Here is a 27,187-nt window from a genome sequence, read left to right as displayed (position 1 = left end):
TTGCATGCTTTTGAGTTGACATCTAGAAGAGCAACAAAAATGTCATAATCCTTAATATCTTTTTTTATTACTCTCCCATCAAGACTAATCTAGGTAAACTGTATTTCCCTCTTTTTATTTCCTTAACGCTCCCCTCTTTTCCTTTAAAAAACACAACAGATTATGAAGACTATGGGGATTACTGGCGAGGGGATTATGAAGCAGAGGGAGCAGATGGCTACAACTATAATGGCAACCAGTTGATTGAAGATGTGGAACGTACCTTCAAAGAGGTAACAGATGAACAGCAGGGCAATAAACAAGAAGGGGCCACAATCACCAATAGCCAAAGGACTGTTGTTTTTAAGTCTTCTTTTCTTTTGTTTTGTGTTTTCTGGATAGCCCTGGCTGTCCAGAAACTCACTGCATAGTTCTGGCTGTCCTTGAACTCACTATGTGGATCAGGCTGGCCTCGAACTCACAGAGATCTACCTGCTTCTGCCTCCGAAATGCTGGGTTTAAAGGCATGTGCCATCGTGCTAAGCAAGAGCTATTATTTTTGACATGCAGATTGGCTGTTCCCAGCTCTCACAGAATTCTAGAGTATCAGAGTTTGTAAAGATTTCTTTTTTAAAACATGGTTTCACGAATCCCAGGCTGGCCTCTTAGTTGCAGTGAAGTTAAGCATGATCATGAGCTCCTGATCCCTTCTTCTTTCACCTCCTGAGTTAGGATGACAGCTGTGTATCACCATGCCAGGTTTCTGCAGGGCTGGGGATTGAACTCAGAGCTTTGGTGCATTCTTGGCAAGCACTCTACTAACTGAGCTACATCTTCAGTCCTTGGAAAGTATTTTTTGAGAAAACTCTGAGCAGCTCCTCCAGACAAACAGAACTGCACCGCTTTCCTCTCTTTCACTCACTGACCTGTGATTACCAATAGGAAGGAAGACTGTAAGAAGGAAAGGTCATTCCGATCGATCACGAGCTTCCTGAAGGCAGCCTAGTCTTCCTTCCTTCCTTCCTTCCTTCCTTCCTTCCTTCCTTCCTTCCTTCCTTCCTTCCTTCCTTTATTTATTTTTAGCAGAAAGACCATAGCTTTTTCTTCTTTCTTCAGAACTCTTGAAGCTATTATTTCATCAGTCTTTGACCAAGGAAGTTTTTCTTTTCTTTTTTCTTTATTTTTTCGTTCCTTCCTCTCATGCTCTCTCTCTCTCTCTCTCTCTCTCTCTCTCTCTCTCTCTCTCTCTCTCTCTCTCTCTCTCTCTCTCTCTCTCTCTCTCTCCCTCCCTCCCCCTCTGTCCTTCTTTCTAGAAAGAGTCATAGGACAAAAGAAGTCAATAGCATCTTAAAAATGACTTTTTTGGCATCAGCTTTTTTCTGGGGCCTTGCAATCCTCCAAGTGCTCATGTTGATTTATTCAGTGGGCCTATTCAGAGTCAATATCTGTGAAGAAGGAATGCTCTCAAGCTCTCCAGAGTATCTGAAAGGAGAAGTTGTCCTGTGTGAAGAAACTCTTATTTCTAGAGTTGAGCATTGGAAACTGAAGTTGGGTATTTTTGGTGTTAAACTTTCTTCCTGGACTTTTCAGATTAAACCATTATATGAACAACTTCATGCCTATGTGAGAACAAAGTTGATGAATACCTACCCTTCCTACATCAGTCCTACTGGATGCCTCCCTGCTCATTTGCTTGGTAAGGAACTACAGGGGCTCTTTGTGCCCTTTGTCTGTGACTAAAGGTGTCTTTTGGAGGGAGGCTCAATCTAATACATATGAAAGTGTTTGTAAATAATGTTACTATCATTACAGAAATTTGAAAAAGCAGATTTTCAGCAGAGTCCATTTAAAATCATTCTCTATCTAATCTATTTTATTTAAAATGATTCTAGTCTTTAAAATCTCTTCTCTATTTAAGATGAGTAGAGACAGAATTGTAGGTGGAAATGTGTTTATTTAAGTCAGTTGACTAAGCTTGGGATTTCAGTATTATATGGTCAGAGTGAAGCAGCTCAGTGGGCTGAAGGTGGCAGGAGAGAAATATTTCTAGGATAAAGATACTACCTGAGGGAAAGCTTCACAAGTTCATGCTAGACTGTGCCAATAAATCTCGCTGGAAATACTCTATTTGGAATCACACATGAGTAATTAATCAAGGAGAATAGAATGATCATCCTCTCCTACTCCAGCTTCCAAGGCCAAGTAAAATAGAAATACCTGACAATTTCTTGCCATGCACACTTAGTATTCTCCATAGAGAGAATGTTAATAAAAGAACTTTGGGAATCTTTAACTTTAATGCAACATAGAAATCTTCTCTATGATATCCCTGGAAGGCGTTATTCAGTAATTTTGTGTTTGCTTAAGCCTGTCTGGTGTACTGAGCTTTTTCTTCCTACCAAGGTAGGTTCATTCTTCCTTTTAAGCAGATGTTGCTTGGTACCAATTATATAAACATTCTGTTTTATATGGAACTGAACCAGCACTTCTCTAGTGCCTTCAACTCATTACTCTTATTTCCATGTATAACATTACTCAAAATATGTCAATTCTTATTTTACAAGACCTTCTAGACATATGTGAACAACTATCATATAAGACACAGTACTACCTGGCACATAATTCTATCTTCATCACAGTTTAGTGACTATTATGGATATTATCATGAATGAATTGTTTTTCGTTCTCCAAGTTCAATGTGTTACATAGATATTTAATCACTCCTTAAGATCCCAGTACTCTAGTTCTTTTCCTTTGGTTGTGCTTTATCTGTGACCCTCTTTAACCACCATACTCAGAACTGAACAGATATTCCAAATGAGGTTTGCATGGCTTTCCTCTATGATGCTGGTTCTCAATCTTCCTAATGGTGCCACCCTTTAATACAGTTCCTCATGTTGTGGTGACCCCAACCATAAAATTGCTATTCCATAACTGTAATTTTGCTAATTATGAATTGTAATGTCAATATCTGATGTGCAACCGCAAAGGGGTCTAGACACTATCATTTTACCAGCAACTGAAAGTCTTACTTGGTTTAGAAGTCATGACATGCTGCTTCTTAGGCCACTTTTGGTCTTTTACTATGTACTAGACTTTATTTTGTGATAAATACTTATAAATTTAACTACAGGACTTTACTCTTTTTGAGACAGGGTTTCTCTGTATTGTTTTGGAGGCTGTCCTGGAACTCGCTCTGTAGAACAGACTGGCCTGGAAGTCACAGAGATCCGCCTGCCTCTGCCTTCCAAGTGCTGGGATTAAAGGCATGCACCGCCAACGCCTGGCTCAAGACTTCACTTTTATCTCTATTAAATTCAATCTTAAAAAAAATAAATCCACCAGGGCTGGCAAGATGGCATGGCAGGTAAAAGTGCTTACCATGTCAACCTAGTGATCTACGTTTGACCTGTGGAATCCATGATGAAAGGAGATAATCTCTACTGACGGTTGTCACCAAATGTGCTGTGACACATGAACTCCCATGCTCATCACACACAAAGCACACACACACTATTATTATTATTAGTTAATGAGTTCACTGGAGTACTCTTCATATAATTGTGTTGTCCCATAATTTCAGTTCCAGGGTTCTGGATCAATTTTCCCTTTTCGTATTTATGACCCTGAATCCAACTTCACACTGTTGGAGATTCTCAGTTACCTAGTTAAGTGTGCTATTATGGTATTAAAAGTAAAACTTAGTTGTCAGTTAATAGAAACTCTTGAGTCATGATTCTACATGATCTTTTTTGAATTTGTACTAGGCATTACTAACAGTTTCACAAGTGGTATTTTGTTGAGTTCATGGTGGTTTTTTGCAAACCTAATGTGTAGTAGATATAATGTTCCAAATGTTTTACTTTGTTCTGCTTTGCTAGAGAAAGGGTCTCACCTTGTAGTCCTGACTGGACTGGAAGTTACTGTGCAACTCAGGCTGGCCTTGAACTTGAGAACCTCCTCACTTAACCTCCCAAGTCCTGAGCTTACTAGCATGCACCACCATGTCCAGTTTTAATTGTGCCTTCCAGTAGTAATTCATAATAGGAGCTGTGAAGATTCCCTAACAAGCTTTACATAATCTCTTGCCCACTTAGTCTTTTACAGGTGATAAAGAAAATGTTGCAAAGTTAATATAAGAGAAGGACCAAAAGGAGAAATGGGAGTGGTGAAAAGGGAATGCAGAATCTAGACTGTTTAGAAATACTGAGTGGATGCTGGGTGTTGGTGGCACACGCCTTTAATCCCAGCACTCGGGAGGCAGAGGCAGGCGGATTTCTGTGAGTTCGAGGCCAGCCTGGTCTACAGAGTGAGTTCCAGGACAGCCTCCAAAACAATACAGAGAAACACTGTCTTGGGAAAACCAAAAATAAATAAATAAATAAATAAATAAATAAATAAATACTGAGTGGCTACCTTGCCCAGTCAACCTCACATACTATGTAAGATTGGATCTGTATATCTGTTACTTTTGTCAAATATTAATGTATTTTTTGTAAATAGGTGACATGTGGGGTAGATTTTGGACAAATCTGTACCCTTTGACAGTTCCCTTTGGACAGAAACCAAACATAGATGTTACTGATGCAATGGTGAATCAGGTAGGAGAAAGAAGTTTTAAAACATGACGTTTCAACTGTATTTTTCACTTATGTATCTTTCTGTTCTGATCCTGTATGTGAAATCATGTTGGTAAAGTTCCAAGATAACTTAAATTTATTTCCTAAGTATTTTCATGAAAAAGTAGTTTAATGTCAATGATCTCAAGCACCTTCAACAACAGGGCCTTTATTTATCTTGTTGATAGGCAATCAAAATTGAGATTACTTGTTTTTTTTATTCAAGCAATAAAGTGGAACCCAAAGAATAAAGCAAGAGACATTACAGTCTCTCACTTCAAAGCACGCTACAAAGCAGAACCATTAAAAAATAGACACACTGACCACTAGAGCAGAATAGAAAGTCTAGGAAGAGACTCACACATTCATAGCCAACAAACTTTCAACAAAGGTGCTAAGACCATACATTAGAGCAAGGACAGTATATCCCATAATTATTCATTGCTGTGAAAATTAGATGCCCTCATGTAGAAGAACCAAATAGGAACTTTGTCCCTTACCAGTTCTAAAACTCAACTCAAATGGGCAAAAGATCTAGTTGTAAGACCCAAGACCATGTAACAGGGGAAATTATTCCAGACACTGGAATAGGTAAGGAATTTTTAATAAGACCCCCCAAAACACAGGGATCAAAAGCTAAAGTAGACAAATAGGAAAGTAAAGAGCTTTTGCACAGCAAAGGAAACAACAGGAAAAAACAATATATAGAAGACAAGAAAATAGTTAAAACATGTACACGTGATGAGAGTTGGTGTCTAGAATGTATAAGAAATACAATAGCACAATTCCATATAACCTAAGACATGAGCATTGTTCCTCAATAGACATTTCTTGAAAGAAGGCATATAAATGGTTAATCATTCTATTAAAATGCTCAATGCTATTAATGATCATGAATGCAATTTAAAGCCAAAATGTAAGATAACTTCACTCTAGTAAAAGTGGCTATTTAAAAAGACAAAAAACAAACAAACGAACAACAACCCTCCCCAAAACAACCCACTGAGTGCTGGTGAGGATGAAGTAAAGAGAACACTACCACACTGACTTGGAATTGCACCTTAGTACAGCCATTAGAAAAAGCAGTCAGCTACTTCTTTGGGAAATTGAAAATGCAACTGCCATATAATCCAGCAACCTCATTCCTGGGTATATATCCAAAAGAAATGAAATGAGTATGTTCAAGTGCCAACTGTATTCCTATGTTTATTGGAATTCTATTCATGATGCTCAAGAAATGGAAACAAAGTCAGTGTCTATATGGGGATGAATAGATAAAGAAAATGTGACACCTGTGCCCAGTGGAATGCTTTTCAGCCATAAAAGAATGAATTCCTGTCATTCATGAGAGCACAGATGGAACTGGAGGGCGTTATGTTAAGTGAAATAAGCCAGACATACAAAGACAAGTACACATGACCTCACTCATACGTGGGAGTACAAAAGTTAGTCCTATGGAAGTTGAAGGTTGAAGGGAGGTCACCAGAGGCTGAAACATGTAAGGAGGGGGAAGGGTGGGAAGAAAGACAAGGAAGGGAAGTGGGGGAATGTGGGCAGGGAGGGAAGAAGGGGAAGAGGGAAAAAGAGAAGGGGAGAAAAGGGGGAGCCGGAAAGAGAGGAAGGAGTGAGACTAAGTTATCATCAGTTAACCATAATAATTTAGGTGTCCTATTGCACAATACAGTGACTGTAGATAATGATGACATACTGTAGTTTTGATAAGCCTGAAGAAAGAAATTAAATATTTTCTCCATAAAAGAATGGTAAATAAGAAAACGGATACATGTATCCTAATTTAAACATTAGACAATATACATGTATATGAAAACACACATTATACCCTAGAAACATGTATTACATTTCTGTGCTTGTGTATCAGTAAAATATGAATTCAAATTCAAAGACTGCATACTGTTTTGTAACTATTTTTAGACATTAAGCCTCTAAGAGTCAATAATATTAATAATGACGATGATAATAATAATAATATATGTTCATAATCTGTTTCTTATTGCTTGGGTTGACATAAGAGAAACACTAAACATGACTGGTACTCAAGATCAGAATAAATTTTCTGTTACTAAAAATGATTCTTGGCACCATGTATTAAATACTCAACTTTTGTTTGCCTGATATGGTCTTCATTGCCTCAGCAGGCTTAGTTGTCTCCTGAGACATTGATATGAAAGAATTTGCCAGGTAGTACATGCCTATGGCTGTCTCTGTATAGTTTCAAAGCATTTTGAGAGTTCAGATGCTATAGTGAAGCTCAAACACTCGTTGGCTTCTAGGCCACATCTGGTTTTTTGATTCCAAAGGCCTATGCCTTCATGCCTACTATATTTTCCATTCTTTCACCGAACCTAACATGTGTCTTGATTCCAAAGGAATTCAGTCAATGACTACTACCTTGAGTTAATCGTCTTCAGCAAGTGAATTATTATATTTTTGTTTGTTGGAATATAAAGAAAAATGATCAGGGAATGTAGCTTAAAGGTAGAGTGTCTAACATATGTAAAGCCCCCGGATCCATAGCACTGGGTGGGAGGGGGTGGCTGGGGGTGGGATGGGGTCCACAAAACCAAAAGCTCAAGAATAAGGACAAAACAAAAGAAAACAAACAATCATCCCACATATAATTCAATCTGTTGTTACTATTTTCGTATATCTTCTTCATTAAGATTGATATCAACTAAATATTTTATTTTTTCACTTATTTTCTCATTCTATTTAATAATATCCATGTGATTTCTTTGTATATAGTTTGAGTGGCTGCACACTTTCCATCCTACAAAGTCTCATTGCTCAGTCATTCTGACAACTCCTTCCTCTTGGCTTATACAAAATCCTACTCAGTGTCACTCTTTGACACAAGTTTTGATCATTTCCTAGGTGAATTCCCTAGAGGCAGCACTATGGAGGCAGATGACAGACATTCAAAAGCCCGGCTGTCTCTTGGAAAAGTTATGCCAACGTATATGTATATGTCCAACAGGAAGAATTTCTAATATAGTACAGAGATTCAATATTGTTCTTTTTTTCCTCCCCCAGGGCTGGAATGCAGAAAGGATATTTAAAGAGGCAGAGAAGTTCTTTGTTTCTGTTGGCCTTCCTTATATGACTCAAGGATTCTGGGAAAACTCCATGCTGACTGACCCAGGAGATGATCGGAAAGTGGTCTGCCACCCCACAGCTTGGGACCTGGGGAAAGGAGACTTCAGGTATTTGGACTGATGCTTGCAGTGCAGATAGATATTAAACGGGAAACAATGAAGGCAGGATTCTTCTTTGGGGTTATGATTTAAGGATGTGCAAACTAAAGCTGGTAGTCCACATGAATCCATTTGTCTCACTCAAGAAAAGAAGAAGATCCACATGTCCTCAATGGCACTTCTAGACAATGTACCTTACTTGGAAATCTTCATGTTCATTAGAGTCTCCTAGTCACAGGGTTGGTGGCACCCCTTCTAGGAAAGATTTGGTGCTAAGAACTGTGACAGATGAACATATGACTCACACGTTGATCTTCCCCTCTGTCCCTCACTCTTGTGAGACAGGACAAGTGAATACCAAATTGGAATAAAGGGGAGAAAATGGTGCATGCCATAAGAGACATGGAGAATGGTTTATTAGGAATTGGGATAGGGGAATGGGCCATTCCTGGACTAGGGCTTTTGTGGGTGGCTTAGGAATTGAGCTTGAAGTGCAAGAGGAGGTTGGATAGACACCTGGGAGGACAGCAGGTTGGAAGAACAGAGGGATCAGGTTCAGAGAGGCAGGACCTGGCGTCAATGCTGAAGTCAGCAAGCTTAAACTGGAACAGGAAAACGATGTTCAGGATAGTCTGTGAGACTGTGATGTGGCAGGATGAGCATAGGCTTTGGAATCCAAGGTGTGTCACATAATGATCAGGCAACCTTGAGCAAAGTCGTCTTGGGTTTCAGCTTCTTTATCTATAAAGCAGAACACTAATGCCCAGGTTGCAAGTTTGTGTCATGGGTTCATTCCCTGGCTTGAACTGGCTATTTGTACAAGGGGACATCTCTCAGGAAAAGGCAAGTGATGGAATAGGTCAGGATAGGCAAAGCAGATAAGGATGCAATCTGTGGTAGAGACTTGGCTCCACCATGATCTCATGAATCACTGTGAAGCCTGATTTGAATCATGATTGGCCACACCTTGAGTCAAGGATCTGACCTTTATATCTATCCCCATGTTAGTCAGCCACGGGCTGTAGATTGTCCCAAAGTATTAAGAAAGCCTCTCTCCTTGAAGCACCTCACACTTGGCCAAAGCAGTGAAATCAGTTTTTGATAGATATCACTTAGGCATCTGAGGGATAGTAGATCTACTTGGAGGATGAGATCTGGCTCCATAAACACCCATTAGAGTGGAGGCCAATAGTCTTTTCTGTAAAGATACTAGGAAAGGGGGCTTTAAATACCTTTGCTGTGGCTGGGTTTGAGGGCATACACCTTTAAGCCTTTAATCTCAGCACTTGAGAGGCAGAGGCAGAAGCAGGTGGATCTCTGTGAGTTCAAGGCCAGCCTGGTCTACAGAGTGAGTTCCAGGACAGCCAGAGCTGTTACACAGAGAAACTCTGCCTTGACCCCCCTAATCCCCTAAAAGAACCTCCTCCCTGTTTCAATTAGACAACTCTGCACTTGTAACATGAAAAAAGCCATAGATAATCCATAAACAGATGAGTGGGGACATGTGCCAATTAAGCTTTATAAAAACAAGCATCAGACTGTAGGTGATCAGTCCAAATCCTCCAGTGAGGCTATAAAATAGTAACATATTCATAAGTTTTCTAGTTCATAATATAGACAATAAATATATAATAGCTATTATAACTATTGGAAAAAAGAATAGAGAGAAATAAGGTAAGAAAGCAAGTTGAAAGCAAGTTGTAGTCATATTGCGGTGAATATAGGAGGTTGGCCTTATTCTAAACAGTGGGGAGTCCCTAAAGAATATTTATCAGTATCCAAGAGTTACACAAGGAGAATGACAAGAAAATCCATTTGAAAAGCTTTTGCAATATAACACCCACTCATATCTGAATAAGCATATGCATGTCAAACCGAGAAGGACAACCACATATTTGCCAAATGCAGTTCCATTCTCAATGGATCACAGCACAGTTAGACAACATTTACCTATTGTCTTTAAACATCATTTCTCATTGAATTCTGTGTGGTGAAGGTCCTCTAGATTTCTCAAATGTCTCTAATAGCACTTTCTCTATGGACCCCCAGTCTATGCTTCCGAAATCTTAGGTACTCCGACCTTCTACATCTTTGTCTTTGGTCCTCTTACTTGCTAACCTGCTCCTGCTTCTTGGGTCATCATGTTTACTTTCTTTTTTTGTTTTTGTTTTTGTTTTTTTGATCATGTCTATTTTCATAATTTACATTATAATGATATCCAAGTCTAAATGTCTAGCCCTTTCTCTGTCCTGGCGATACATGGTGCTTCTAGAAGACTGTGCCTGTATTCACTTATTGTTGTACACTAGGTCACTTTTATTGATCACTTACCCACTGTTCACTTCAGAATTATATAGCAGAGAATTCTGTTTACCATCCTTTCTATTAGTGCGTAAGCACAATAATAGAATTTAGCCTTGCCCCTCACTTTATATTGAGTAACTGGGTCATAAGGGACAAACAGTAAAAATTCAGCGATGAATAACTCTGCATGTCGCCCAACCTCCATAAAACTCTGTTATAGTGATTAAAGGAAATTAAGTAAGATTCATTTTAATTTTGCTCATTTTTATGTAGAATCAAGATGTGTACAAAGGTTACAATGGACAACTTCCTGACAGCCCACCACGAGATGGGACACATCCAATACGACATGGCATATGCCACACAACCTTTCCTACTAAGAAATGGAGCCAATGAAGGATTCCATGAAGCTGTTGGGGAAATCATGTCACTTTCTGCAGCTACACCTGAGCATCTGAAGTCCATTGGTCTTCTGCCATCCGATTTTCAAGAAGATAATGGTACATTTTTCCTTTGGCCTGTTTCAGGGGTAATCTGATATGGGGAGAGGTATCTATTATCACCAATAGGAAAATGCTTGTTTTGCTTTATTCCACCTAGTTGAAAACATGTTTATGGGGCTTGATACTGGTAAAACGTTTTTTAGAGTATGCCAACCTGTGGCTTTATATATTTAAACAAGGAACGAATCAACTTGGGACTCTAAGAATGATCTAATAGAAGCTTGGTGGACTTTTTGAAGATGCTGAAATAGCCCCAAGAACTTAAATGGCTTGTCCAAGGTCACAAAGCTAATCAGTGTCTGGCTTCTAATCAGCTGGCTGTCATTTTAGGTTAAAAACAAACAAACATTCAGGAGAGCCAGATTTTTCAGTGATTTTGCCATGGCTCTTGCAAAAGAACACCGGAGTCTAATAACCCTTACTTCTTTAATGAATTTCTCACCTTTCTTTTCACTAGTTTTTAGGTTCTGTAATTTATTTAATTTTGTCTTTTCAAATCACGTATATTCATATGTATAAGTGCACTTTGCTGCTGTCCTCCATCACCTTCCTTTCTTATTCCTTTCCCCTCCCTCTGAACCCACATTTTCTAACAAATTTCCCGCCTACTTTCATGTCTGCTTGTTTGTAGCCCACTGCATTTAATGAGGGTTTGACTTGAGCACTGGTTCTTCTGTGTGAAACGTGTAGTCAGGGAAGTCAAGAGCATGACTTCCATCCTGGTATGCACACTTCACTTGACCTTGATCCCTGGCTCTTAGTGATCTCACAAAGGCTTGATAGTAGGCCTGTGGGAGGCCATCGTCATTTCTGAAATAGTCACTGTTAACCCAGATACAATAGTTTATAGACCAGTAATGGTGCTTTTCGATGAAGAAAGCAGCATGCAAAAGGCAGTTTATGGTAACCATCCCTGCTTCTCAATTTAAGAATACGATTAATTCATGCGAATGAGCAATGCTTTGTTTTACAGTCTTTTACCTTTGCCTTGAGAATAGGCAAAGATAATAAAATCAGTATGTTTCTTATGACGTCACACAATGAAAGCACTAGCTTGAAAAGTCCTCCTTTCCTTGGCTCTGGCCGTGATTTGTGAATGATGTTAAACCAAGAGATTCCTTCATTCTTTCTCTCCTTTCCTGCAGCTTGACCTTCTTTTCTTTTCTGGGGTATGTATGTTTTGTTGTTTGGAGTTGGGGCCTTACTCTGTAGGCAAGGTTGTCGTGGAACTCACAACAGCCCTTCTTCCTCAGCTTCTTAAGTTCGTAGATTCTAGGCATGAATCACTGTGCCTGCCTCTTTATTTTTCTAAACAAATTTATTGAGCACCTACCACGTGCGAGGCATTTTTTCCTAAACGGATAGTGATGCACAGAGTAGATAATATCCCCTGCACTTACATTTGAGTGACCTTCTGTGGTGTGCTGGAGGTCAGCCCTACTTCCTCTTTAGGGCAATGAACTTGCAGAACTTTGCAAGTATTCTTGCAAAGTAAGAAATCAGTCCACTTAAAGTACATTGTACTTTTGATTATCCAGTGGAAGATACTCTCTAGAGATGTCCTTTTAATTTTTGGCGTACATTTATTTTTAGCTAATATATAAAAATATAACTTGTACATGTTAATGGAGTAACATCATGTTAAGATACATGTATATATCATGTTGACACTACAGCAAATATATCTGTCTCTATAATCATCATTAACTGATAGTGAAACTTTTGGGAATCCTTTCTCCTAGCTTCTTTCTCTTTTTTCTTTTTCAGTGTTAGGCAAGTACTCTATCGCTGATAGGCCTCTTTCTGAAATGTATAAGACATTATTGTCATTTATATAGCTAACCTGTTGTGAAAAAGAGCAACATTTTCAAAAAACATTTCCCCTCCCTAGTTTACATGGTTTCACCACATCTGTTTAATGTTTGCTTATTTACTGAGGGCTCACAGAGAGCATTACAGAGCAGACACTGGACTGGGTACACAGTCTTGAATGAGACATTAACAGTCACTGACTACAAGGAGCTCTCAAAAATAAACAGTGTGACTGAGGAAATCGATGAAATTGCCCTAATTAACTCTGGTGAGGGGATATTTAAAGAAGTCAATTGACAGTAGTAAAAAAGTAAGGATTAGTTAACATGTGGATTTTTACTTACTTGTTCTATTCCAGGACTTTATCCTATTCTAAACCCATCCCCTGAGAAGAAAGATATATACATGCATTATTAATGTCTACTGCCAATATTTCTCATGTAATAACCCTGGAGTAAGGTTATCTTGAGAAGGAATGATAGCTTGAGATTAGTAAAGTTCTCTTACAAAATTTCTGCTTTCATTTCCCATCTTAATGGTTGCTCTTTTCCATTTTCCTTTCAGAAACAGAAATAAACTTCCTACTCAAGCAAGCACTGACAATTGTTGGGACGCTACCATTCACTTACATGTTAGAGAAGTGGAGGTGGATGGTCTTTAAGGGTGACATTCCCAAAGAACAGTGGATGGAAAAGTGGTGGGAGATGAAGTAAGTCGATGAATTTGCAATCAACAAAATATTTCCTCATGGGCTTACATGTGAGCACCCCCTTGAACGTGAGCGCGTGTACACACACACACACACACACACACACACACACACACACACTGCTATCTCTATTTCAATTGTCTGAGTGAGGCTTTCTGTGGTCACCTGAACCCACCAATGGCAGGAGGGCAAAGAGTGTAATGCCATCCCTATCAGTCCTCAACCAATGAGAGATGGGCTGGTTGGTGGATAAATCCCTTAGCTCTCCAGCTTTCCTGTGGAATGGCTCTTGTGGTAAGGAGTGTCCACAGAATCCCAGACTTCCTTACGGGGGAATCAACTCACATTATAGCACACAAAAATTGCAATAATAAAGGACAAAACTATATTCCTTCTAAATAATTTCTAAAAATAAAGCCTTTCTGTACCTTTTTTCTAACTGGGCTAACTTTTGGATTCCTGTTAATTTCTTTTAAATCAACATGGTATCACACCTTCAAAGTAATCTTTCAATGTATTGACTGGTCATTTGGTCATTTGCCAATCAGAAATGAAGTTTCTCTGTAGCATTCTGGTGTACTATTTAGCACGAGAACTACAAAGATAACTGAGACACAACCTCATTCTCTCAGAGCTCATGTCTCAATGGCAAGTAATTTGCATGTAAAAAACCACAACACAGTGAGAGAAATGTCAAAGAATTAAAGGAAATAGTACAGGTAATGCATGAAAGTAGAAGGAGGGTTCAGGGCTAATGAAAAGGGAACAGTGAGAAAGGGAGCAGGGTATGAAAACAGGGAATTAAAGATGATCAAAGTATATTACATACATGCATGAGATGTCGTGAGAACCATTATTTTATATAGTGAATAAATACTAGTGAAAGGCAAAAGAATAAAGCAGTACTAAAAGAAGACACAGACGCTGAGGGAGCTTAAGGGGTTATCAGCATTGCAATGTGGGTGGCAAGCTTCGTAGTAGAGGACACATTTGAATTAGCTTTGAAGAAAAAGATTCAATTTTACAAAATTCTGACAGGAGCACACAAAGTGTGATGACTGAGAGAAATTGGTAGCATTGTCACTGCATATTTATAGCCATACAATGTACTTTATGGACTTTTAAAACTCAGTGTGTGTTTTGGTTGAATTAAGTCAATTGAGGAAAACACCCAAGAGGCTTTCCTTTCTGGTTTTTGCAATTTTTTTTTATTTCAACAGACAACCAGTTCCAATATAAATACTATTGCCAGGTGAAACTGCTGTAGTTGACCTTGAAGCTCCCTTCTCACGATGGCCTACCCCCAAGTAATGTATTCTTCCCTTTTCTTCCTAAGGCGAGAGATCGTTGGTGTGGTGGAGCCCCTGCCTCATGATGAAACATACTGTGACCCTGCAGCTCTGTTCCATGTTTCTAATGATTACTCATTCATCCGGTAAATGGCAGTTTTCTTCTCTCTGTTTATCATCTAGGGTTTAAAGGATAGCTGTGGTTAATAACATAAACACAAATAGGGCTCAGTGAAGTGATAATTACAAGCCTTTTCTATCTACCTCCTATTGCAAACTTAATGTAGATATTCAGTTTCAATTCAACTTAATGCAATATGTTTTATTGTGTTGAATGGACTTATTAGAATCCTTGTCCCCATTGTTAAGGATTGTCCTATTTTGCTTTGTGTTGCTGGGATAAACACTATGACCAAAAGTAACTTGGAGAGGAAAGGGTTGATTTGGCTTTCTTCCAATCACAATCCATCATTAAGAGAAGCCAGGGCCGGAACTGAAGTAGGGTGGGAACCTAGAGGCCGGAACTGAAGTAGGGTGGGAATCTGGAGGCAGGAACTGAAGCACAGACTGTGGAGAACACTGCTTCCTGGTTTGCTCTTCATGGTTGGATTAGCTTCCTTTCAAGTACCTCACAGGACTACCTACCTGTGGGTGATACCACCTCCAGAAAATGCTCCACAGACTTGCTTACAGGCCAGTCTGATGGAAACATTTTCTCCATTGAGGTTCCTTCTTTTTAGGTGACTCCAGCTTATGTCAAGTTGACAAAAGACTAACCAAGCACAGCAGGATCATTTGGTGAAACAGAGAAATACTTTTAGTTCATCTTATAGCTAGTAGGGATTACTGTGCATTGAAAAAAAAGTATTTTATTATTGTTGTTGCTTATTTTGGCCTTCATTTGAGACAGAGACTTAACTACATATCCCAGGCTGGCCTTGAACTTATGATCCTCCTTTCTGAATGCTGGGATGCAGGCGTGTGTATTTGTAAAACTGGGAATTTTACTTCCTGGGCATAAGGACTAGCTTGACACCATTTTATAGGAAAGGGCTATAAGTCAGTGACAGCAATTCAAATGTGATTAACCCATGATAGAGTAACAATGCTGATTTATCATTAAATATATGCAATGCAGATAGCTTGTGGTGCATCTGAAGAGTTCATGTTGGACTCCTGCTACAGAAAGACTTTTAGGCAATACCTCTGGGACTACTTGGGCCAGGGATTTAAATATCCTCTCAGATCTGTGACTACACTACAGCAATAAAACATAAGCCTTCTTTTTGTTTGTTTCTTTGTCACTTGTACAGATATTACACAAGGACCATTTATCAATTCCAGTTTCAAGAAGCCCTTTGTCAAGCAGCTAAACATGATGGCCCACTGCACAAATGTGACATCTCAAATTCCACTGAAGCTGGGCAGAAGTTGCTGTAAGAAATGCCTCAAAATGTTGAACATCTCTTAACACCCCATACTATTAATTTTTATGCCTTTGATTTAATTGAAATTATTTGCCTCCTCAAACCTCTCTCCCCACAAAAAGAAAAACTGGAACTTCAGAATTTCTTCAACCAACCAGCCATGAAATAAATGCTTAATTTGGAACAATACAGGAACCTATATCAGGAGATGCCAGGATAGGCCACTTCTTGTGTCTGTGTGATAACTACAGGGCTCTCTTTTGAGCAACTGGAAGGAGAGACTGAGCCTTGAATCCATCTGAATATATACTTTCTTTTTCTAATCCACCAAAAAAAATTAAGCCAATTCCAAGAAAAGAAGTATAGAGTGTAGATGCAAAGGTATCTCCATTTGGAACCTCTCAAAATGACCCACACTCTGTCTTTTCTATGTAGCAATATGCTGCGTCTTGGAAAATCAGAACCTTGGACCTTAGCATTGGAAAATGTGGTAGGAGCACGGAATATGGATGTAAGACCATTGCTAAATTACTTTGAGCCATTGTCTGTCTGGCTGAAAGAGCAGAACAAGAATTCTTTTGTGGGGTGGAACACTGACTGGAGTCCATGTGAGTTCACCGACTGCACATACATTGTCCATTGTTCCTTGTTTGCTTCTCCTAGTGTCCTTTAGCTGCAGCCTTGTGGGGGCTGTGACACAGCTGAATATGTGTCACAAACTCTGTCAAGCATTCTTATTACTCTCATGTTCACAATAAGTGTTAAAATACTCTCCTACTGCTCTTGAATGTTGTTCTTTGTCCTAGTTTGCTTTCTGTTGCTATGATAAGGACAGTGACCAAAAGCCAGTTGGAGAGGAAAGGGTTTATTTCACCTTACAGCTTACAGTTATAGAAACTCAAGATAGTAGTGTGGAGGCTGGAGCTGAAGAGGGACCTTACAGCATGCTCTCCATGGCTTGCTCAGCTTGATTTTCCTAGGACCACCTGCCCAGAGGTGGCGTTGCCCACAGTGTGCTGGGACTTCACACATCAATTATTAGTCACAAAAATGCCCCATAGGCCAATAGGATGAAGACATCTTTTTTCAGTTAAGGTTCTTCTTCCCAGATAACTATAGCTCTGTCAAGTTGACAAAACAAACAAACAAACAAACAAACCTAATCAGGACACTCTTCTAAGACAGTCATCTGCATCATGGTTAGTCCCTGTAGTTCCTGTGTTTCTGACAGTTATTTTCCTATCTCTAAAACTCTGTTTATATTGGCATCTCACTATCAGTCATAGAATCCCTCTCCTGCCTACTCTCCCACTGGCATTTTTTTCATTGTCTCAAAAAAATTTAATGTGGGTTTTAGTGAAGCAGTTATCAATGTTTATGTCTGGTCACCTGTGCAGTCAAATAATATACTATGCTGTACTCTTTCTTAAGGGGCTTGTTTGTATCAGAGTTTCAACTCATCTCAGTTTTGGCATGCATAATTCCCCATCAAACAGAGCATTTATTTATTGCCAACTAGTCTGATTTATCTATTCTTTTCAGCCTCCATTTTCCTCCCTAGAAAGTTCCCCTTGTAGTCTTACATACTCCTATCTTAATATGGACCATAATTATCCTTCAGAATCATTTCCTGGTTCCTCTGGGTTGACTCTCCTCTCTCTCTCTCTCTCTCTCTCTCTCTCTCTACATATATATATATATATATATATATATATATATATATATATATATCTCCTGTAATCCCTTCTGTAAACATCGGGTAGTGACTTATGGTCCTCTCAGAAAGCAGTTTCTCATTCTGTAAAAACTGTGTCTGTACCTTAAAAAAATCCTAGTGCTGTCACCTTAGTTCAATCTTGGGAAGGGAAAAAATAAATGTGTAGTTAGTCTGTCATCTAAACCAGCTCTCTGAAATTTCTCTTTAATCAGATGCCGACCAAAGCATTAAAGTGAGAATAAGCCTGAAATCAGCTCTTGGGGAAAATGCAGTGAGTATTCTAAATGGTGATTCCTATTTCTTTGGAACATTCTCTTCCCTTGAAATCCCATTCCAGCGTGGTCTAAACGAAGAGAGGCCACATGGTTCTCTTAAAACTATAAGCCCCAAGTCTGGCCTTCAGCTTCCTTCCTTCCTTCCTTCCTTCCTTCCTTCCTTCCTTCTTTCCTTTCTCCTTTCATCTCTCCCCCTCCCTCCCTCCCACTCCCTTCTTCCTTCCTTCTCTTCTTTCCTTCCTTACTTCTTTCTTTCCTTTCCTTCCTTACCTCTTTCTTTCCTTCCCTCCCTCCCCTTCCTTCCTTCCTTCCTTCCTTCCTTCCTTCCTTCCTTCCTTCCTTCCTTCCTTCCTCCCTTCCTTCTTTTTCCTTGTAATCCAACCCAGATGGTGTCTGATGTTCACTTGTTACCTTGAAGGTGTTAGGAAGATCTGAGCAGAAACATCTGCTCTGATCCTTAATTTTCAAGCACTCTCCTTCCCAACTGACTCTTCCAAATGTGGCTTGTATTCAAGAACAAGGCCATGGTTATACATTGAGGACTTGACTCTTCTCACTGTGACTTGTGTTCAAGGATGAGGTCATGGGTACATATTGAGGGCTTGTTTCTTTTCTTAGGTTTTGGGTTGGTTTATTTTCTTAATCATCTACCTTCTAGTTTTATTAACATTATGGTTGGTTCATGGGCAAAAAAAATTCAAATCTGGAAGCTTGGTAAAAGTGTAGCATCTCAGGCCCCAGCCCTGAACCTGCTTAATCTGGACCCACAGTTTTGTAAATTCTCCATTTGGTTTATATACATAGTAATAACCGGAAAACTCTATTCTCAAACTTGGCTCAGCATTGGAACAGTAAGGAAAGTCTTCAAACTATGAGTGTGTGGATTACACCTCTGGAGAAACTGGTTTAATTGTTCTGGTGTGACACCAAGTGACACCAAGATTTTGGGATTAGGACTTTTCTTCTGTTTCAAACTGGGTCTTAGTGCAGTTACAGCTGGCCTGGAACTCACTGTGTAGACAAAGTTGGCTTTGCACTCCCACAAAGCATCTGGAGTACTGAGGTTAAAGGTATGCACCATCACACCCAACCTCATTAAGAGTTTTTAAATCTGGAGCTGGGGTGATAGCTTAGCGGTTAAGAGCACTTAAGGCTTGTGCAGACGACCCAGACTTGGTTCCCTGTACCCACATGGTGGCTCACAACCATTTGTAAGCCCAGTTACAGGGATTCTTGTGTTCCCTATTTTGATCTCCGCAGGCACCAGGCACAAACATTTATTGTACAGGCAAAACGCTCATACACATTTTTAAAACGTAAAGAATGTTAAAAGCTCCTGGAAGTTCTAAGTATAGCCACGTTGAGAACCATTGGCATAGAGATGAACTCTAGGGTAACAAAATATTTTATAGAAACTCTTATTGTTTATACCGTTAGTTGTTGCTCTCCCCTGAACACCCATCACACTTGATGCAGCAAGCTTAAAAAAAGATAATTTTATTAGTATATAATTATTGTACAAAATGAGTTTCATTGTGAGATTTCATACATTTACATAATTTACATTGGTGGTAAATCGCCCCTTTATTTACTATCTTGCCTACCCCACCGCCACTTGTTGCCTTCTCTTTCCAAATAGTCTCCTTTTCAGTAATAGCTTTGATTAGGAAAGAGGAGAGGACATGTTGTCTCAGGTAGATGGGATCAAAAGCCTGGGTGTGTCCTGGAAACCTGAAAGCCTTGCAGGTTTAGAAGTCAACCTGGGACAATCAGATAAAACAGTCCAAGGTGCTACAGAAAATTGTTGTGTCATTCTGTAGCTCCAAAGATTCAGTTTCTACTTCCCCATTTCCTGAGAAGTTAAATATTTCCTAAGACTTGAAAAACAACTCTGATAAAAATTTTATAGATAAATAAGATACCAAAATATAAAAATACAAACATTAAATAATAGAAATGTAAGAAAGCAACTGTTTTTTCTCTTTTATTGAAAATAGATTCTTTTCTCATACAATATATACTGATTACAGTTTCCCCCTCCCTTTCCTCCTCTGGTTCCTTCCCACGCCTCCCTCCCTTTCTGTCTTAGAAGAGCAGGCTATGAGAAAGGGAATACAGAAGCACAAGTCCATTGCTTCTCAACTTTGAGTTCTCACTTCTATTTTTTTATGTGCATCGTGGGTACGCAAGAGTATTTATCTTCACCATACTTCTATTAGCACTTCCTTGGCCTAATAAACTGAAATTACTGCTGGCAGATCAGGAAACTTCTCTTTTCTCTTGTCTGGACATTTGAGACCATGTTTCCTTTCCATGCAAAGCTGATGGTGTGACATTCTGAAGCCCATCCCTGAAAGAGATGCCCTTTCAGTATCCATGCGCAGTAGGACCAGTATATCTGCCAAGTTCAAGTCATTTAGTGGTGGATATTCACTGGAGCTAAGGCATCATCTTAAGAATTTACTTTTTAAATGTTTTAAACTGTGGAAGAACTGGCCAGAAAATTACTAAGAATAACATTAATATACCATTATTACTATTAAGATTAAACCTCATCCTTCACATATCTGGGAAAAACCAAGCTTAAGTGAAAACAATTCTTTTGTGAACCTTTGTGTTGCATCTTTCTAAAAGGAAAAGGAGAAATTAAATTCTCATGTCATTTATTGATCTCTACTGCCAGCTACTGGAGAAAATAGTGAACGCAAACACCTCTACCAGGCTTTGCTAACAACAGGAGCTGGGATCTTTTTTGTTTGTTTTTGTTTTTGTGTTTCTGAGATCCTACGTAGCCCAAACTGGCCTTGAAGTTGCTATGTAGCCAACGTTTGGAAGTCCTGATTACTGATTATCTTGCCTCTGCTGCTCTAATGCTGGGATAACAGTGCACACTACCATGCATGGTTCAAATAGCTGAGAACTTACTATCAAAACAGTAAAAGTTAGATTTAGTTGCTTACAACATACAGACAATCCACGAACCCTCTCCCCCAACAGTTTTTTGGCTGTCTTTCATTTAGAAACCTATACTTGGGATTCTTATTTCAATTCATATTAAACCAAATCGATTGGAGCGGTGGGCATCATGGCTCCTGAAGCAGGGATGGTTTCCTGGCCAGCAGCATTAGCACCAGGGCTTGGGGTTGGGATGAGAACTGGGGACGGGGTTAATAGATATACAAATTCTTGAGTCTCATCCTTGATGGTCTGATCAGAAAGTCTTCAAGTACTGTCAGTAGTCAGTTTTAAGCATCCCACCACCAAATGCTGATCTGTGCTCACATTGGAGGGCACAGACTTGATGGCATGAGTCCTTTGAATAGTGATGAGGACTCTCCAGTTTCCCCTCTCCCACCTCCCCCCACTGAATGGTGTCTTTCTTCTGAATTTGCAGTATGAATGGGATGACAACGAAATGTACCTGTTCCGAGCTTCTGTTGCATATGCCATGAGAGTATATTTTGCAAAGAACAAAACCCAGACAGTTCCTTTTGGGTGAGTTGATCTGCTAGGGTCTGTAGACAAAAATCCCCCTATTCTAGAGTCTGAGGAGAGATGCTTAACTTTTTTGCGGTTTTTTTGAGACAGGGTTTCTCTGTGTAACAGTCCTGGCTGTCTGGAACTCAACTTTGTAGACCAGGCTAGCCTTGAACTCACAGAGATCCAGATGCCGCTGTATTTTGAGTGCTGGGATTAAAGGCGTGCATCAGCACTGCCCAGCTCCTATATTTGTTAAATTCTTTGACAATTTTATATATGTGAATACTGTGTTTTGTAGTTCTCTCATCTGACTCCCACTGAATTCTTTCTTCTTCCTCCTACTCTTGTACCTCTTTTTTTATTGTTGTTTTGTTTATTTGGGGCTCACTGATTTTAACTAGAGTTGCTTGCATAAGCATAGTCCAAGAATTTATTTGGCATCTGGAATTTGGGTCACTTCCTTTTAGGATGCTTGTGGTTTAACTTGTAGATGGCATGAACATTGTTGTTATTAACCCCTCTTTCTCTCTCCATACACTCTCATCCCACCCTTAGAAGTAAAAAGAAGAGGAAAAAGAAATTTCTGCCTTCCTTGAGCTTCTATAGGAGAGAGATCTAAAAGATCTAAGGAGGGGGGACAGGATGGGTTAAGGGACTGGGAAATGTTCAGCTTTTACGGAGTTGATTAGAGAGGACATCACTGACCTTAAGAAGAAGGGAGAGAAGCAGAAAAGCAGAAAAGAGTGTGCAGACAATGGGAGAAAGTGTTCAGCCAGGGAAACAACAGGCAGAAAGTCTAAGGGGTAATATCCATTGCCTGCCAACAGCAAGAAGGCCATTGTGCATGGGGAAGCATTTGCTAGAGGCAAATAGATCATGTTGTCAGGGTAGTGTTTGAGCAGGGTAGGCGGGTAAAAGTGAGCAAAGAAAGTTCATTTGGGTCTCAAGGCCGTTCCATGGCCTTTGGCTTTTCTTTTGAGAAGGTCAAGGGCTATAGATAGTCACATGCTCTGCCTTAGTTTTTTCTTTTCCTAGCACGGCTGTGGCAGCTTTGAGAGCACGACCTTGTCACATTGTATAGTGATCCCTACTTTTTACCTTCATCCTGTGATGCCACCCAATGCTTTGCTAGGAGCCAGGCTAGAAAATGCTAACACTCTCTATCTGTCTGGGACACTGAGATATCACTATCTGCCACACTGCTTTTCACACTCCTAGGAGCTCTATGATTCATTCTTGATTTTCTTGATGCTTTCAGTTGACATTAAAAAGAATTGAGCAGGTGTGGGTTTTGTGTGGTCGTTGAGGGAAAACACAGCAACAAAAGTTGGTAGTACAACTTTTTGTTTGTTTAGTTTTTCCGAGATAGGGTTTTTCTGTGTAGCTCTGGCTATCTTGGAAATCGGCTCTGTAGACCAGGCCGGCCTTGAGCTCACAGAGATCAGCCTGCCTCCGCCTTCCAAGTGAGAGCTGGGGTTAAAGGCGTGTACTACCATGTCCCAAGGCAGGGCAGTGTTTTGCAGTTTTTATACAGTGGATTTCATGTGCGTTGGGAAGTGGAAAGTTGTTTTTGGCTATACCTTCCCACTGTTTTGTCCTGTCCTGTGTCTCCTCTCGCCTCCTTTCCACCAACAGGGGGAGGACTTCCTTTCTTTACTGTGCTCTCTCATCAGGAAAGAAGAAAAAAATGTCTTTTTTTCTTTTTTGTCACAGGGTGGAAGATATACGGGTGAGTGATTTGAAACCAAGAGTCTCCTTCAACTTCTTTGTCACTTCACCCCAAAATGTGTCTGACATCATTCCTAGAAATGAAGTTGAAGAGGCTGTCAGGTGATGTTTTACTTTCAAACAAAACATATAAGGGATAAGGGGTTAGCTAATCCAACAATAGTTTACATTTAGTGCACCTCTTTTGTGTGCTGGACATTATTCTAAGCCATTGATGTGTTTGGCCTCATCTCAAAACTTGGGTTGTTGTTGTTTGTGTGTGTGGCATACGTATAGGTTTGTGTATGGGTGTGTACACATGACATAAGACCACAAGAAGAAGCCAGAGGTTAACATTAGGTATCTTTTCTCACCTGGTTCCGCTTTGTGTTTAAGACAGGCTGTCTCATTAAATCTGATGTTAATCAACCGAGCTAGACTGCCAAGTAAGCTTCGGGGATCTGCCTGTCTCCCCTGCCCCCCGACACTGGAGTGGACAGGTGCTGGGTACCACCACCCCAGCTCTTTTATGTGGGTGCTAAGAATCAAAACTCAGGCCCTCATTCTTGCGCAGGCAGAACCATCACTTTGGCTGCACAAACTTGGGTTTTAGTTGTGTCAAAACCCAATAGCAAGAGCCTTGTTTTGATTGGGGACCGCCCCAGGTGCTGGTCCTTAGATAAAGATTTCGGCACAAGCCATTTGTTTTGGAGGTTGTCCCGAGAAGCACCTCTGGAAGCTGTGGACATGAGACAGGAAAGAGAGGAAAGGTGGCATTTCAAGGTATCAAGTTTCTGTTGTCAGAAACAAGAGCTGCTTCCTGCCAGGCAGCTCTGGGAAACAGTCAATTGTACATGGCAACTGTCTCCCGAGAAGGCTGAGGGCGCTGGATATTTACTTCTCACTAGTCATTGGCTGAGAACCGATTCGGGGTGACATTCGTTCCCTAGCCTTTCTAGCTCGACAATGGTCTCAGGCAAAGGGAAGTCATTTCTGGCTAAAGGAAGCTCGGCTAGCGTGTTTGGAAAGTGCAGAGGGGAAATGGGCACAGACTGCCACCATTTGTTAGGGACGTTGTGAAAGATTTACTGACCTGCCCAAAGCAGGAAACAAGGCAGGCAAATACCAAGTTCCTTTCACATTAATTGTCTCCCACACTGAGAGGAATTTACTGTGGAGCAGTGATTATACATAAGAAATGACTTGTCCAGTTTGCCTCAGCTCTTTTAAATAAGAGGGCAGGAGTGGAAGATGGATGATTTTCTTTGTTATTAAAAATGATAATTAAAATGCTGGGCGCCGGAGGTCTGGTGGGGGAGTGCGGGGGAGGAGGGGAGGGAAAGGGAGCTGGGACTGATGTGTGAAGCAAGCTTGTTTCTAATTTAAATAATAAAAGTGGAAAAAAACTATTAAAACATGCTGGGTGTGGTGGCGCACACCTGCAATTCCTTCACTAGAGAGGCAGAGGCAGGCAGATCTCTATGATTTCAAGGCCAGCCTGGTCTACAGAACTAATTCCAGGACAGCCAAGACTCTGTTACAGAGAATCCTTATCTCCAAAAAAAACCAAACCAACCCCCATCCCCGAAAAGGCTTAATAAAACTTCCTGTACCTGGCCTCTCACTAGGTGGTGCTCTTGAGCCACACCAGATACCCTATATACCTTTGAGACCAGATCTAAGACCTGCTGGATAGGGTGTGCCTAGAAAATTTAGCCTGGTTGTTGTGTGCGACTGAATCATGCCCAGGGATTCATTCTCCTCCTCCAAAAATGCAAGTATCTGCCTTAGACAAAATGCTGGCTGAGAGTGTGGAAACGCCTGCATTTCCTGGATTCCCAGCTATGAGCTACAGGGACCCTCAAACTTTCTTTTCTAGAACTGACTCTTCCAGAATGTCTTGAGAAACTCTTGAGGTTACCAGGGGTGATGGCTAATTCTATGCTAGCTGCCTGTCCTCTCTGATGAAATTTGACCTTCTCACCTGAGCTACACCCATAGATAGGATGCTGTGATGCCAGACATTTTAGTCTACAAACCAGAATGTTTCCCCTTTACACTGTTTTTGCTTTAAATATCCTTCATCTTTCTGCCTCCATCAACTTCAGTCACTTATCCCAATGCTTGAGAGATGAAGAGGCCTCTTTGCCGTGGTACTCTTTGATGCTGCTTCCAAATGTCAGTGCCTTTTGTTTGGAAAACTCTTACAGAGATTTGAGTATAGGATGTGATTCATTTATAAAAGAGGCACATCCAATTATGTGTGTCTGTTGTTTGCTGTAAAATAATTTTAGATGCACTCTGAAAGTTGAGAAATTCATGTTATATATGCTAACTTAGCCTTTAAAATGCAGTACTTAACACATGAACAAATACTGGTCACTTGTTCTTTTCTAAAATTCTTTTGTATAATGAAACCTATTATTATTATTATTATTATTATTATTATTATTATTATTGGTTTTTCAACACAGGAACTCACTCTGTAGACTAGGCTGGCCTCAAACCCACAGAGATCTGCCTGATCCTGTTTCTTGAGTGCTGGGATTAAAGGCGTGTGTCACTACCACCTGGCAAAACCTATTAATGTGTATGATAATATTATTCTTTTAACATTTTAGTGGATGTGCCTACATATTTGTATGTGTACCACGTGTGTGCAGTGCCCATGAAATCAAGAAGGCATCAGAGTTCTTGGGACTGGAGTTATAGGCACTTGTGAGCTGTTCAGTGTAGATTCTGGCAAGCAAGCCCTGGTCCTCTGGAAGAGCAACACAAGTTCTTACACAAGCTCTCCAGCCCTGTCACTTCTAAATTTCCAACTCAAATTTCAAATGAGGTTATTGACAGACCTAATTCAGGTTACCAGATATGAAAGATAAGTGACTGTCAAAAGTACATTTTTTCTATTGGCCCTATCTACTTCGATTTTACTGTTATTTTGAGTACATATTTTGTGTGACGTTTTTCCTTTAAGACAGTATCTTGTTATGTTCCCCTCTGCTATGCTGGATCTTGCTATACAGAACTATTTGTGCACCCTTCACCCCTTTGCCTCTAGAGCACCAGATTTACATGCATGTACCACTACACAAATTCTAGTTGTACATTCTCATGATAAGTCTTATTTAATCCTTTTGGGAAACATGATATAAAGAGGAAATAACTAGGCTGAATTTTATTTGGTCTAAGCATCTCCCTAATTATATTTTGCTTTTGCAAATAGGTTGTCTAGGGGCCGTATCAATGATGTTTTTGGCCTGGATGATAACAGCCTGGAGTTTTTGGGGATTAACCCAACACTTTCCCCACCTTACCAGCCTCCTGTCACCATATGGCTGATTATTTTTGGCGTTGTGATGGGAATTGTAGTGGTTGGCATCATTATCCTAATCTTCACTGGGATCAAAGGTCGAAAGAAGTAAGTATCCTTTCCTAGACTTATCTATTTTTTAGGAAACGTGAATTGGAAAATTTGCAACAAATAGCACAATACATACATGGGCCAATGACTTATTTGGACAATTTTCTACCTAACTACGCTGATATGTCCTTTAGAAAGTTGGCAGATGTTGTGAGCACTTTCTCTTCCTAGTAAGCTCACATACTAGATGTCTAGCCTGGGGTTGACTGGCATGCAGTACTGTACTCAGTAAGGGATTGCCCTCACTCGATGAACCTTGCTTCATCCACAAGGGATGGACTGAGGCGGGCTTTGGACTGTGATGCCCCCTAAGAACAAGCCCTAGGATATGCTACAAACTGCTAATCTTTAGTTACTTTCATTCCTCTTTGGGTAAATCAAACTCCTTATCATTTTAGTTCATAGTCAGGCACCCTCTAATTTCTTCTAGAACTGCAAGTTGATTGAGGGTTTTAATCACCAAAGACCTGATTGCTAGCTTTGTTTTACGATTAGATTTTTACCCCTGCCTTGAGACAGAATTAACTTTTGTCTACAGCCATACCACGACCTTCGTTGGACTTGTTAACTAAGTTGGTATTTTGTATCACCTGACAAAATTCTGTCCATGTTTTGAGTTTTTAAACACCCTCAGTTGAATCTTTACATGGATGAGTCTCTTTAATTTTCTTCAATATAGAGATTTTGCAATTCTACTAAATAATGTCACTTGAAAAATTGAGGCTGTGGA

The 27,187-nt window shown here is 40.0% G+C and overlaps 1 protein-coding gene across 1 annotated transcript in view; it reads left to right on the top strand.

Annotated features, from left to right (window-relative positions):
• Ace2 (angiotensin converting enzyme 2) overlaps positions 1–27,187 on the top strand; it is a 47,064-nt gene that overhangs the window by 18,146 nt on the left and 1,731 nt on the right. The window contains exons 6-18 of the mRNA XM_005074209.3: positions 160–272; positions 1,570–1,675; positions 4,483–4,580; positions 7,650–7,819; positions 10,388–10,614; positions 12,994–13,138; positions 14,475–14,573; positions 15,741–15,863; positions 16,290–16,462; positions 17,784–17,842; positions 21,241–21,341; positions 23,040–23,156; positions 26,260–26,454. Of these exons, the coding sequence (XP_005074266.1) occupies positions 160–272; positions 1,570–1,675; positions 4,483–4,580; positions 7,650–7,819; positions 10,388–10,614; positions 12,994–13,138; positions 14,475–14,573; positions 15,741–15,863; positions 16,290–16,462; positions 17,784–17,842; positions 21,241–21,341; positions 23,040–23,156; positions 26,260–26,454 (1,726 nt within the window). The remainder of the gene's footprint in view (positions 1–159; positions 273–1,569; positions 1,676–4,482; positions 4,581–7,649; positions 7,820–10,387; positions 10,615–12,993; positions 13,139–14,474; positions 14,574–15,740; positions 15,864–16,289; positions 16,463–17,783; positions 17,843–21,240; positions 21,342–23,039; positions 23,157–26,259; positions 26,455–27,187) is intronic.

This window comes from Mesocricetus auratus, unplaced genomic scaffold (genome assembly GCF_017639785.1).
Source record: "Mesocricetus auratus isolate SY011 unplaced genomic scaffold, BCM_Maur_2.0 Super-Scaffold_100003, whole genome shotgun sequence".
NCBI lineage: Eukaryota > Metazoa > Chordata > Mammalia > Rodentia > Cricetidae > Mesocricetus > Mesocricetus auratus.
Note: the sequence above shows the minus strand (reverse complement) of the source record. Positions and strands in the feature narration are given on the sequence as shown.